The sequence below is a fragment of the Saccostrea echinata genome, unplaced genomic scaffold (genome assembly GCF_033153115.1).
Source record: "Saccostrea echinata isolate AGI-Se365-2 ecotype Australia unplaced genomic scaffold, CSIRO_AGI_Sech_v1 ptg000009l, whole genome shotgun sequence".
In the NCBI taxonomy this organism is placed as follows: Eukaryota; Metazoa; Mollusca; class Bivalvia; order Ostreida; family Ostreidae; genus Saccostrea; species Saccostrea echinata.
The window spans coordinates 38,584,368-38,598,667 of record NW_026889758.1 but is presented as its reverse complement, the minus strand read 5'-3'; the positions used below and the strand labels follow the sequence as shown (position 1 = coordinate 38,598,667).

The window sequence follows — 14,300 nt, the reverse complement described above, 5'->3', positions numbered from 1 at the left end:
GCGATCATCAGTCATTTGAAATTATTTTTTTAGTACGACAACAAGATTTTAAAATAAAATTGACCAATAACAATAGACTTCTCTATTTACTGCTGCGCACCTTGCATAGTTTGGTGAGAACATGGCAACAACCCACGGTTTGACAGTTTTAGCACATTCATGCATAAAACCACCAAGAAATCCCAAAACTGGCCTCTCTTCAACATGGCATGAGAGAGCAAATGCATATCACACGTTTGTATTACAAAATTCAGACACAGACGTTAACGCAAACAGCAATAATCAAGATGGCCACGAAGACTTCGGTAGGTCTGTTCATGTTTACACTAATCCCGCGATTGATGAAATTTCATCACAACTTCAGGATCTTGATGACAACGAATTTTATCAAAAACTGTTGAAACTGAAAAATGAGCATAAAAAGACTTTATATTTATGCGAGCAACTCTACAAGAAAAAAATTTCGAGTGACAAACCACAGTCCAATGGTCTATATCTTGATGATGAGCCAAAATCTTCAAATATTAATGTCTGTTTAGATGATGAGAGACATGAAGATGAAAAGACAAATGATAAGTATATTGAAAGGGATATACTACACACCACAGCTAGTAAACCACCAACTGGACGCCAGCAATTCCATACCTCACCAATGTCAAAAAAGGCAGGTTTCAGTACAATGCCTCTACCTCGACCAAGCTCTGCACCAGTGTATAGAAGGAGGGGATCGCTAACAAAGAGCTTAGAAGAAGAGGTCTGGGCAAAAATAGCTTCAGAGAGAGGTCAACAACGTGAGAGTGCTGATTCTGACACTGAACTAAACACTGAGAGACTTTTGAGGACATCTGATGATATAGTGAGATCATCAGATGAACCAGAGTTAGCAGCAGCAATGACACGTATTGAAGACATGTGGGAACATTTTTCAGTGGAGGACTATGCTCCTAGGCAAGTAAGGGAAAGACCATCATCAGCATCTGTTACACGAAGAGAAAAGGAAAAGGAGAAAGAGTGGAGACATCGAATAACCATTCCCAAGCCTTTCAAAATGACCCTGAGGGAAGCAAACAAAGAGAAAACAAAAAGCAGACTCCAACTAGAACATGAACAAAAGGTCATAGAGGAAAAAGTTAGAGAAGATCTCGAATGTCAAAAGAAGTTTAAAGCACAGCCTGTTCCTGCTCACGTGTATATTCCTCTTTATGATGAAATTAATGAGAAGAATGAGGCAAGAAAAAGATACATCAAGCAGTACAGTCGAGAACTTCTCAAGTCTCAAGAAAAGCCATTCAAATTTCACACAAGAGAAAGGGAAAATGAAAAGCATGCCAGAACATCTTCTGCACCTGTAGAGAGAGATGTCCACACATTCAAAGCCAGACCTGTTCCAGGATATTTATATGACTCTTCTATTGATGATCAATTGAAAGAAGAAGAGGAATATCGTAAAATTAGAATCAAATTAAGAGCTGAAGAGATGTACCGCAAGTCCCAAATGCCAGAGAACATGGAAATGAGACAAAAAATTAAAGATATGAAGGCTAAAGAAAAGAAGATAAAAAGCAAAAGAAAAAGCACATCAGCAAGTAAAGTTAAACATGAGGTTCCTGATTATGAGGAGCTTTACAGACATTTTCAGAAGGAGCTGCTAAGAAGAAAGCAGGAGAGAGAAGGGACAGTGGTGAAACCATTCAAACTGAGTACAGCAAGTACATCAAAAAGGGAGAGAATTCTGGAGGACATGAAGAGAGATGAAGAGGTACTGAAAGAAAACAGATGGCCATACATGACACCTAGAACAACACCCAGAAAAAGTCTAGGTATGTCAATATTTACTTCATATTGATCACTGATCCAGTTAAAATGAAGTACACTGCAAGATTTTTTAATAGTGAGGTTACTTGTACACATGGTTTGATATCTTTCTATAATATGTAAAACGTACCTTTACTGCTGTCAAGTAAACCCTATGCTGTTAATTTAAGTTAAGCATTGGAAATGAGAAAGAAGATGGTCAAACAAGGCAACCTAAATTCCTATTGTGTGACAATTAAGAAAGTGAAAAGTTATTTTTCAATTTTGACAAAATTTTCTTTGATATTTCATTTAACAGTAAGGTAATTTATGTAAAATCTTCACAAATTGCAACAATCTCAAATTGCTTGAAATTATTCGTCTATGAAATAGTACATACACCAAAGAGAACAAAAATGAAGAATTCTTCATACTCAGGGGTGTGCAATTACAAAAATTAGTTACTAGCCTGACGGGCTAACGCAATATAGATTTATGATAGCCCGACCTTATTGCACACCCCTGATACTAAAGAATAATTTTTCCATATTAATGGATCTTCACTCCATTTTTAAAGATAAAAGTAAAAGTATGTGTAAAAAAAATATAATACATTCTTCGGTTAACAAAAACATGGACCAAAGACCCACTATACCTTAGAAATTCAAGTTACAAATGTATAAGCTTTTTGCATGCCTTGTTTGCCCATCTCCTTAGGACACATTTTCTGATCTTTCAAAAAAAAAAAGAGAAAATCAAATTTAGCTGATGGATCCTCATTTCAGGCTTCTTGTCTAATTCCCTGGACTCGCTGCCTGCATCTTCTACTAAGGCTACAGACTTGAGAACTGAAACTGTGAAGTAAGACTTTGACATTATGATTGATATTGGAGATTTAATTTCATGATTTCTAAAATGACGTAATAAAGAAATCATTTATCAGTGTGCTATTTATGTTATAGCACACAGCAGTCTCTGGAATTTGGGACATTGTAATAAAAATCATTTGTTCTATATCAGTTTATTAGGAAATATGGTTTTGTGCACCGAATTTCCAATGCAATAAGCATTCTATTTGTAATATACCATGAATGTAAACAGTAATTATGGGACTCCACTGTAATAGATTTCCATTGTGCTGTGCTTTAATTAACCTTCAAATTTTAAATTTACTGCATGTTATGTAAAGCAATAACTATAGATATGAAAGAGTGCAAGATTTATTAGACTGTAATATTTTGACGTTTTACAGGTGTAAGAAAGGTATTTTAAAAGATAGGGAACAGCAGGAAATAGAGCAGGATAGAAAAAGAAGAATTAATGAGATGAGGCTAAGGCGAAGCATTCAGGAGCGGACAGGAGGCGACTTACAACCAACTCTGGAGGAGACAACACTTAGGAAGCTCAGAGCTTGCAGGTGAGGGGGTAGGGGACTATTGGAGGGGTGGATACTCAGTCTGGTTATCAATAAATGTAGCATTTTTCTACGTACTTGTTTTTTTTAATCAGTTTCATTAATATCTATGCAAAAAGTTATAAATATATTGTATTTTATCAAGCAATACATTCAATTTCAAAATGTGTCAAGTTAACATAATACATTTTCCATTTTATGACATCCATCTAATTTTAGGGAAGAATATAAATTGAGGTAGAAAAAAATGCTTGATAATTTTTTGATGTGGAACTTTGCAGTATGGTTTAAAGAAAGTGAAGAAAACAGAATTATTTGTTCATATGATGTGAAAGCATTTTAAAAATTTCAAATTTATTACAGAGAAGCTGAAAGGGAGAGAATAGAACAATATGAGAAAGAGCTTGCAGAAATGAAAGAGAGAGTGGAGAAAAGACCCCTTTTGGTTGAAAGACAGTCACAGGTATGTCTGATTAATGACTGCTTGGCAGGGTTGTCCCTAAGACCTTGGGCCAGGGAATTTCCCTGCCTATTAGGATGCAATCCCCTGGTAATTCTGGTATTCCCACTCAACTCCCTCTTAAGAGAGGAACTCCAGACCCCCTTTTACCTTTTTAATGTCCCCTGCTATTTCAAATCTTAGGGACAACCCTGCTTAGTAATATTTACTCAGCACAATATGCCGGGATGAAGTTATACTCTTAAAGGCTAAGATTTTTAACCACACAGTTTTTTCAGGTAAGGGGAGGGGCATAATTCGACATGCTTGTTATCCCAAGGCAATAATGGTTGGGCAAATCATGCTGTCAAGCACTACCAGTAATCCCTATACATGAACAGAATACACAGGAAGTCCATAAGAATTACCTGTGGGGGTTTCTAGAGGTGGTTGATAAAATAAAGATTTATCAACCAATAAAATTTATAACCATAAGCTTCCTTATGGAGAGAAAATATCATAAAATTACATGCATAACTGACATTTGACATATTTTAAAAATCTAAAATTTTAATTTCTTCAAACAAACAGATTATAGACCTGTAAAATGTATCAATCTTTGTTTCAATTAGTTTTGAACACAAAGTATAGTCATGTAATGTGGTAAAAATCTTTGTACATGTATATTTATTTCAATTATAAATGTTCAAAATTGAATAGTATAGTTATCAATAGTACTTATTGAAGTTTTTCATAATAAAATTCATGAACATCAATCATGAACAATTCAGTTACAGAAAACCCCCATTTGTTATGAAAAGTCACATGGCACTATTTTTACAGCTTTGGAGCAAAAAAAAAATCAGTGAAAAATGCAGCATACAAAGGCCAGAATCATTCATAGTGTAGATACTGATTCAGACTAAATTCCCACTGTCTTCCTTGCAAGTAAGCGAGGAGTTGTAAATTCAATCATTGGATTTAAATAAAGTGCAGAACAGATAGAGTATTAGAAGTTATCAATCTTATGTCTCCATGAAATGCTTGTTTATTTTAGAATTTTACTAGCAGTATGATCATGAAAGGTAATATATATCTGAAGTATTAAACCATAACTGATCTTACAGGTAAATGCAAAGAATGCAGTGAACAAGAAATTTACAGCAACATTGAGAAGTGTGGGGCTAGATGAGGACTTTGTACAGACTCGTAGTTCCCATGCAGGAAGTGTCAGAGATGATACTGCAGATGACTATGATGATGACTTTGATGCCAGCTACAGCAAAAGCCGGGATGAGAGCCTACAGGTCGAATCATAGAAAATCTCCTCCTCAAATTCTCCTCTCAAGTCAGCAAACTTATCTCCCTTTGTAGGATTTCTGGGATTTTTCAGATGATTTTGTTCTCCGATTTGCTTTGATTCAGTGGTTTTTAAATTTTAAAGAATTGTTAGAAAAATGAAAAAAATCTTCTTTTTTAATATCAGAGATAAACATACTAGTACATGTACCAGGAATTAATAGCATGTAGTTTTTTTTCAGTTGAGTGTGAATATTTCAGAGAGACAAAATATTAATAACAAATATCTGTGCATATTTAATTCAGTTTCCATAAAGATAGGTTTTTCTTCAGTACAGGTAAATGTTTAAAATACTAGAAATAATTATGAAGATACTTATTGTAGATTAGAGGATTAATATTTTACTGCATGTATTTATAAAAAGTATTAGACTAGTATCAAGAAAATTCGTATTTATCAAAGAGAGGTTTATGTTTACATGGAATTTTGTTCAATCATTTTACCAGTACATACATTCATCAGCTTAAAGAGGAATCAAGGCAAAGAGTTTATTACACAATTTTATCACAAATTATTAACTGTGTCCAATAATTAGCATTTCCACAAATGTTAAAAACTCTCAAGCAATATTTATGGAGAATGGATTTGTAAATGTGGTTACACAAACTCTTGTGCTGTATTTATTAATATATTTGTCATACAAAAAAGTGCATTTTTTTTTAAATGATGGTTCATGTTACAACTCAATTCTGCAACAAGAAGTAGTTCAATACCAATTACTCAGATATTAAGTCAAAATATGTCATCTGTCAAATACAGTTTTATGATGCATCACTTGGCGATAGTTTGTTTGGCGATGAGCTGTTTTTACCAACTTAGCGTCCCAGCTGTTATAATCATTTTAAAGTCTAGATTTTTTCTGAATATTTTACATTTTCCTTGTTATATATGTCTATTTATTCACTGCATGCTCATTGCAATTCCGTCCATATTTCACAAGTCAGATAAAATAAAAATGGGTTTGCAAGCCTAACATTTAATTAACTAGCATCTTGTTTGCCAATTTATTGAATCTTCAAACTGGTTTAGATATCTTTGGGTTTTTTATTGTACTGTATACAGCTTTGATTTTGTGTGTAGCCTGAATGATTCCTTTGTATACTGAGTTCTTACTTCAACAGACTTGAGCATATGTTATACTCAGCCCTTATCCAGCATAATTAAGCACCCCATGTTAACATTTTTGGAAGTCTAGTTCTCAAGTAACCATTAGCTCTGTCTGGACCAAACTTTCAGGAATAATACATCAAGGGATGCATACTACCAATGTCTCACTATATTCTCCAGATGTGTTATAAATACACATGATTTTACCTTATCATATGGAACTTACTGAACTCTCATTTATTAAAAAAACTTGGATTCACTGGTAGCTTCTACTTGTTAGATTGAGCTTGTCAATCTTTGAGACTTTGACTGCCTTTTTTTTTTTTACTCTGTTTTTAAAAGTTGAAACTTTTTTTGTCCCTTATTCATTCTTGAAAGTTTAACTTAACTTCTTATCAACATTGTTTATAATTTTATTCTCTTGTGAAACCATTAAAATCAAAACTGGCAGAAAAAATGTTAAAAATTTGATCATCATTTACAACATTTATTAGCTTGCATCCCCATGAAATGAAATCTCATCTTGTTACTGTGATAATGTGTACATTGTATCTTATAGAGAATTTAACATATTTATATATATTATTCTAACTTGATATGTAGAAATAGGCCATTGTTAGAAGTTTTTAAATTAAAATTCAAAACTTTCTTACTATTCTTGTCATTATTTCAAACTATAATTGTGAAAAGAATTCTTCAGGACTGAGGAGCAGGGCTTTCCCTGACTTCTTTTGGAGAATTAAGATTTGTACACCTCAAGTACCAAGAATATTTTATATACATGTATACATTTCTTTCAGATGTAAACAAGAGGCCCATGGGCCACAATGCTCACCTGAGTAACTGGCTATGCTGTTCTTCAGCTGATTTATGCCCTAGTATTTTTCTATGTAAAACTTTGATCGTCCAGTGTAGCTCCACTCTATCTTGGAAAGGGGAAGGAATGGCTACATTTTAATAATCTTGATTTTACAATACCTGAGAATGTTTCCATATCAATATGACTAATCAAGGCTTTGCTGCTTTTGAAAAGAAGTTCAAAGATTTTAGGCTATAATTCATATGCAAAAATTTGTTCGTTCATTATGGCAACACCCTACCTCTGGAGGTCATGATTTAAATAAACTTTAATCTACACTACCTAAGGATGTTCCATATACCACATTTGACTATTCTGAGAATATGTTTTTGGTGCATTTTTCTTCTGAATTTTTCAATTGAATTGGAACTTCTTGCACACATACAGAGGAAGCACTGAATAAATTAGCCTTGCTTGTCCTCTTGAATTTCATGAGGTCCCAAGATTCCTGTCAGAGACATTTGAATTTTTTGTTTCTCCTGAGTTTGCTTGATGGCCATCAATCTCTCTCTCTTCCAGGAACAGGTCTTGGTTGTCTTCACTAGCAAACTCCTACAAAAGGATTCCCAAAATTTGACACTTACCTTGAAACAGCAGAGTAAGAAAAGTTTTTGAATTATATTAAAATCAGCCAATTCTTTCCCTGATCTGTACTAAAAAGTTCCTTAGGTGCTCCTTGAATGCTGCAATGTCTTGGTCAAAGCTACACAGATCTTCAATGAATATTTTAATCGGGGGCTGTAAATAAACATAGGTAATCAAAGATTACGAAGCTCACCTCGACGAATGTTATCTACATGTAAGGCAAATTTCACATATTTTTTTTCTAGTTAGGGTACATCCCAAGATCAATATCCATGCAAGTTTGATTTAATTATAGACCTGCTCAAAAAACTTTTGACCTGTTTAGTAATCAAGAAAATTTTGGTCAGTTCCAACATCCAAAGCAAGTCTGGAAGTTTTCATCCTTAGATGCACCATCTATGCAAGTTTAATCATAACAGGCCATAATATTATATAGCTACTTCAAAAATATTACCCTGGTCACTCATCTGGAAAATGTATGTCAGATTCAGAATCCAAGGCAAGTCTGGAAGTGTCCATCCCTAGATACATCATCCATGCTAATTTGGTTAAAATATGGCTAAAATTCACTCATGTGGAAAATCTAGGTCAGATCCAGCATTCAAAGCAGGTTGGTTAGTGTACATCCCTAGATGCATCATCCATGAAAGTTTGGTCCAGGTAGAGCTTATAGTTACTTGGGAACGAGACTACTCCTAAATCTAAACCTGGTCTCACATGTGGAAAATCTAGGTCAGATCCAGCATCCGAAGCAAGTGTGGTAGTGTCCATCCCTGGATGCATCATCCATGCAAGTTTGGTCCGGGTAGGACTTATAGTTACTTGGGAATGGACCTGCTCCTAAAACTTTAACCTGGTCACTCATCTGGAAAATATAGGTCAGATCCAGCATCCGAAGCAAGTGTGGTAGTGTCCATCCCTAGATGCATCATCCATACAAGTTTGGTCCAGGTAGGGCTTATAGTTACTTGGGAATGGACCTGCTCCTAAAACTTTAACCTGGTCACTCATCTGGAAAATCTAGGTCAGATCCAGCATCCAAAGCAAGTGTGGCCATGTCCATCCCTAGATGCATCATCCATGCAAGTTTGGTCCAGGTAGGGCTTATAGGTACTTGGGAATGGACCTACTCCTAAAACTTTAACCTGGTCACTCATCTGGAAATCTAGGTCAGATCCAGCATCCAAAGCAAGTGTGGTAGTGTCCATCCCTAGATGCATCATCCATGCAAGTTTGGTCCAGGTAGGACTTATAGTTACTTTGGAATAGACCTGCTCCTAAAACTTTAACCTGGTCACTCATCTGGAAAATCTAGGTCAGATCCAGCATCCGAAGCAAGTGTGGCCATGTCCATCTCTAGATGCATCATCCATGCAAGTTTGGTCAAGGTACGGCTTATAGTTACTTGGGAACGAGAGTACTCCTAAATCTAAACCTGGTCACTCATCTGGAAAATCTAGGTCAGATCCAGCATCCGAAGCAAGTGTGGTAGTGTCCAACCCTAGATGCATCATCCATGAAAGTTTGGTCAAGGTAGGGCTTATAGTTACTTGGGAATGGACCTGCTCCTAAAACTTTAATCTGGTCACTCATCTGGAAAATCTAGGTCAGATCCAGCATCCGAAGCAAGTGTGGTAGTGTCCATCCCTAGATGCATCATCCATGCAAGTTTGGTCCAGGTAGGGCTTATAGGTACTTGGGAATGGATCTGCTCCTAAAACTTTAACCTGGTCACTAATCTGGAAAATCTAGGTCAGATCCAGCATCCGAAGCAAGTTTGGTAGTGTCCATCCCTAGATGCATCATCCATGCAAGTTTGGTCCAGGTAGGGCTTATAGGTACTTGGGAATGGATCTGCTCCTAAAACTTTAACCTGGTCACTCATCTGGAAAATCTAGGTCAGATCCAGCATCCGAAGCAAGTGTGGCCATGTCCATCCCTAGATGCATCATCCATGTAAGTTTGGTCCAGGTAGGGCTTATAGTTACTTGGGAATGGGACTTGCTCCTAAAACTTTAACCTGGGACGCCGACGCTAACGCCGACGCCGGGGGTATAGCATAAGCTCATCTCGACTTCGTCGAGGTGAGCTAAAAATCAACATCATTATTTTAAACTCAACATAACTTCTTATTCTATGCTCATTTATTTACTGACAGTGTTTTGAGAACTTGCTCATGAAGTTTAGGGAATGCAGATTTAAGGAGATTCATAAGAAACTGTTGGATGCTGTGCAGTTTAAGAGCTTTACATGTACAGTTGAACTTCAGTATCTTGAACACAGCCCAGTATCTTGAATACCAGTGGAAATATCAAAGTGATTGGGAAGTCCTACATGTAACCACATATTTCTTAAGTATTTTACCCTTGACATCACAAACCCTCAGATACCTGAAAGTTTTTTTCTCCGTCCCATCGAGTTCAAGATAACAAACTTTGACTGTACATGTATTTAGGTGTGGTACATTTTTTTAACACGGGCTTATTTCTTGCCTGAAAGTGTCAAAATCCTCATATAAAGGATCCTCAATGCAGAATTATAAGTTTGCTCAAATCATGGCCCCCTGGTGTAGGGTAGAGCCACAATAGAGGATACATATTCTATACATTTGAATTCTTAAAATTTTTATCACAAGACCAGCAGGGCCATGCCTAGTTAAATGCAAGTATTCTCAGGTAGTGAGGATTCAAGTTTGTTTAAAACCATGGCTCCATGAGAAAGGATGGGGCCATAAGAACTAATAAAAGTTGGAATGAAAATTGTTCTCAAGAACCACATAGCAATGATCGATGATACTATCCCAGCAGTGCAGATTTAAGTTTGTTCAAATCATGACGACAAGGCCAGGTGTTAGGGTGGGCCACAATAGGGAATCATTGATTTACATGGGAATATGTACAGGGAAAATCTAAAACTAAAAATACGTCTATAAAACATGATGCACCGCTTAGGGTTTGTAAATACTTAATACATTAAAAAAATGTACCCTTTTCTTTGTTTAACATCACAGTAGTGAGTTCAAGGTCATAGGGAAGGTTAAGGTCTGACACTGTTAAATAGCTCTCATCAATTTGTATTTATATGAATTTGATGGAAATATTAAAAAAAAAAATTGTATTTATATTAATTTGATGGAAATATTTTTAAAAAAGTTTCTTTAAAAATGATCGAGTTTTAAATATATTAATACTTGTAAATTAGTAATATGTCAAAGGTTGAAGAAATTCCAGAGACCTAAATATATTTTTCAATCTCTTTCTCAAGAATGAAAATATATTTAGGTCTCTTGAATTTCTTTCTCAAGAGCAGGATCAATATCTAAGATGAGCATTTTGGCCCATAGGACTGTTGTTTAAAGTTTGTACACCCTAATTTAGTTATGAGAATGAAGTTTATTTTTTTTCAATATATTATGCATGCATCAATTAAACTGTTGATATTAATTCATTTGAAGAGAGCAACAAGGTGGCATTTGGAAATCTTGATTTTGCACCTCATTTCAGCAAAATACTGCACAAAAAAAAAAAAAAAAAAAAAAAAAAAAAAAATCAGAATTGATGATACCATTACTGGTAATTATTTGAAGAGATCTAAATTATTTCAGTTGTTGCATTGTGCATATAATACCAAAACTTCTCCTCTGCTTTTAAGGGCTTGGAACCTTCTGCTTGAAAAAATATGCATATATTTTATTTCAAGCAGGCAGCATTAAAAGTTTTGTGCTTTTTTCTGCTCTTTTTTTCTGTTTTTTTTTCTATTTTGTCTTTCTTTCTTTCTTTTTTTGTTTTTGTTTTTTTTGGTTGTTTTTATTTTTCTTCTTTTCTTTCCTTTTTTTTCTTTCTTTTTCTTTTGTTTTGTTTTCTTTTGTTCTTGTTTTTTTTTTTTTTTTTTTTTTTTTTTTTTTTTTTTTTTTTTTTTTTTTGCACAAAACTTGCCAATGAGATCAGACAATTTAACATTCACAAATCACCATCTTACATAAACATTAATCACGATTTAATATTTACAAATCACAAATTTACATTTACAAATTATAACTTAACATTAAAAAATCACAATTTTACATTTTCAAACACAAAACGTAATTTCATATCAAAATTTATCAAACACATTCACTGCATATTTAGTCACATCATGCATTCAATTAGACAATAAATTAATAATCAGGAACAACTATACAAAAAGTATAATACTGGTACAATAGCTGAATTTCTACATTCCAGGAATACTTATTCAATATTTAACAATCATTACATCTGCAACATATTTAATATGTTTAGTTTTACATAAAAAAGTCAAGGCAGCCTCCAACTAGTTGCTTTGAGCTTCTCCTCCCCAGGCCAGCCTGGCAACCATAGCGGCCAAGGAACTAGACTTCAACTACTTCATCTTAACAATTTGGATAGCTAATGATTATCTTGTTGGCATAGAAGAAAGAGAAAAGGGAGGTCAGTGTGGGAGGAAGCCAGAGTACCCGGAGAAAACTCACGTGTCTGAATTGGGAGACCCCATACCCTAACATAATTCAGACACCCGGCCTTTACAAAAATGTTTGTTTTTTAAAATGGTTTTTGATTTTTAAAACACAGAAAAAACATCGTTGCTAGAATGAGTTTATATCTGACAGTGCTTTGAAGATTTGGATATCTGCATTGTGTCCTGATTCTCCATACATGATCACAAGGATGTTCCCTCCAAATTTTCTTTTTCTGTAATTGAAATTTCTGTAATTTGTTTTCTGTAATTGAAAGAGGCAAAAGGAAATCACCAAGTTTGAATAAACTAGAAATATGTCCATAGGACATGAATGCCCCACCAGTGTATATTAGTAATGCAACATGAAAATTTGTTTTAGTGTATGGAGTTTGATGAGTTGAAAGCTTACATCAGTATGTATTAGCATATGAAGTTTGATAAAAATATTTTGAACAGTTTCTTTAAAACTAAGCTAAACACTAATTTAAGAAAAGTGAGGTCAAAGTCAAAGGAGAGGTCAAGGTAAAAAAATGTTGATGCAGTTGAATAGCTTACATCAATATGTATAAGCATATGAAGTTTGATTACACTATCTTGAATGGTTTCTTGAAAACTGAGCTAAACACTAATTTAAGAAAAGTGAGGTCAAGGTCAAAGGAAAGGTCAAGGTCAAAAAATGTTGATGCAGTTGAATAGCTCTCATCAATATCTATCAGCATAGGAAGTTTGATAAAAATACCTTGAATAGTTTCTTTGAAACTGAGCTTTGAACTGAGCTGAATGCAAAGCGGAAAGGAAGGACAGACGGAAGGACAGATGGAAGGAAGGACATGACAAACTCTATATGCCCTGGCCATTTTCATGGCGGGGTAAAAATTTAAGAAAGATACAAAACAGTAATTAATCAAGGTCAGTTTGCCATACTTGAAGGATCTCTGTCCATAAGGTCAAGTTTGCCATACCTGAAGGATCTCTGTCCATAAGGTCAAGCAAATCCACATGAAATCTGCTTTATTCCATTCTTGGTATGGTCTCCAAATCTTCAAACTTAAAAAGAGGAAACACATGCACATATGCTATATAGCATCCACTAGAACAAAACAGGAACATGAGGAAAACTAACTGCATATGCATATGCAATTGAGTAAAATAGCTCATTTATGATACTCATTGTGCATAATTACAGTGTTGGAAGTGCTTGTACAAATGATACAGATGATTATGACACTCTTAGGTCATTTACAACTGTTAATCAAAGTACTCAGAAGTACAGAGAGCCGGGCTCATTTACATAGTGAACAAACTATTTTACACGAAACATACATTGTAAAACCATGCAGATGAATAACAGGAAGTTCCCAAGAAATTGGAAGATTATATAAATATAAGGATGTTTCTATGGCATAATTATAGTATATAAAATATGTCAAACATGAAAAGAAATGTGATTAAAAAATTAAAGAAATATTTCAGACATATTATTGGGGGGGGGGGGGGGGTTAATACCACTTCCAGAAGTAAACAAGCATTGATGTAGCAAGGTCAAACATTTGTGCACAGATGAGGCTTCAGTGGGGAGTTATGCAGCAAGGTGTAGTATTGGGTCACATACTCCCTACATCAGTTTTAGCATAATAACACAATCTTTATTTACAGAATGTGACACAGACAGGCCTAGGAGGACTGGAAGAAAATTTTAAGCAACTTTAAGTCAAAAAAAGAACATGTTAGGAAATACATAACATAACATTAATGTTTATTTGTTTAGAAAAATCCTCACCTTAATTACTTTACTATGATTATTTAAGTTGTCTCAACAGTAGTTTAGGATATGCACTATGTTTTTTAGCATTTAAATTTTATTGGGTGTGAATTTTTAAAGTCGATCAGCATATCTGGTTGCACGTGAAGGCAAAAATAAGCCAGCTATTGCTCAGACCACAAGAAATGAGCCCGGCTAAAAAAATTCTGTCTGCTAGGATAATCTTGAATCATGATTATGTCATATACCTGATCCGTGTCAGTTATCTCCTGTGAAATGTCTTGTTGGGAAGGTCAACATCCATCAGGCTTGCGTCCGGCCTCCAGTTGTTTCCACCAAGTTCCAGAACCCCTTTCAATCTTTCAGATAGATCTTCAAGTGCATTTTTTCAATCTCTTTCCCTGGGAGGTGCAAAAAGGGATTTTGAATACTAACAAATCTTAACAAAAAAATCAACATAAGGTAAAAAAAAAATTATATTTCTATTTAATAACATATCTACTG

General features: G+C 34.7%; 1 protein-coding gene across 1 annotated transcript; it reads left to right on the top strand.

The window, feature by feature from the left end:
- Positions 1-99: 99 nt before the first annotated feature.
- On the top strand, positions 100-6,763 carry LOC133182345 (protein FAM161A-like). Its single transcript, XM_061317155.1, has 5 exons — positions 100-1,820; positions 2,580-2,655; positions 3,047-3,211; positions 3,572-3,671; positions 4,775-6,763. Exons 1-5 carry the CDS (start codon positions 122-124, stop codon positions 4,964-4,966), a joined length of 2,232 nt encoding a protein of 743 aa, XP_061173139.1. The 5' UTR covers positions 100-121; the 3' UTR covers positions 4,967-6,763.
- The last annotated feature ends 7,537 nt before the right edge of the window (positions 6,764-14,300 follow it).

Coding starts and splice junctions, on each gene's coding strand:
- LOC133182345 (XM_061317155.1), top strand. CDS start 122: ATGGCAACAACCCACGGTTTGACAGTTTTAGCACATTCATGCATAAAA. Junction 1,821..2,579: donor AACACCCAGAAAAAGTCTAG/GTATGTCAATAT, acceptor TCCTCATTTCAG/GCTTCTTGTCTAATTCCCTG. Junction 3,212..3,571: donor AGGAAGCTCAGAGCTTGCAG/GTGAGGGGGTAG, acceptor AATTTATTACAG/AGAAGCTGAAAGGGAGAGAA.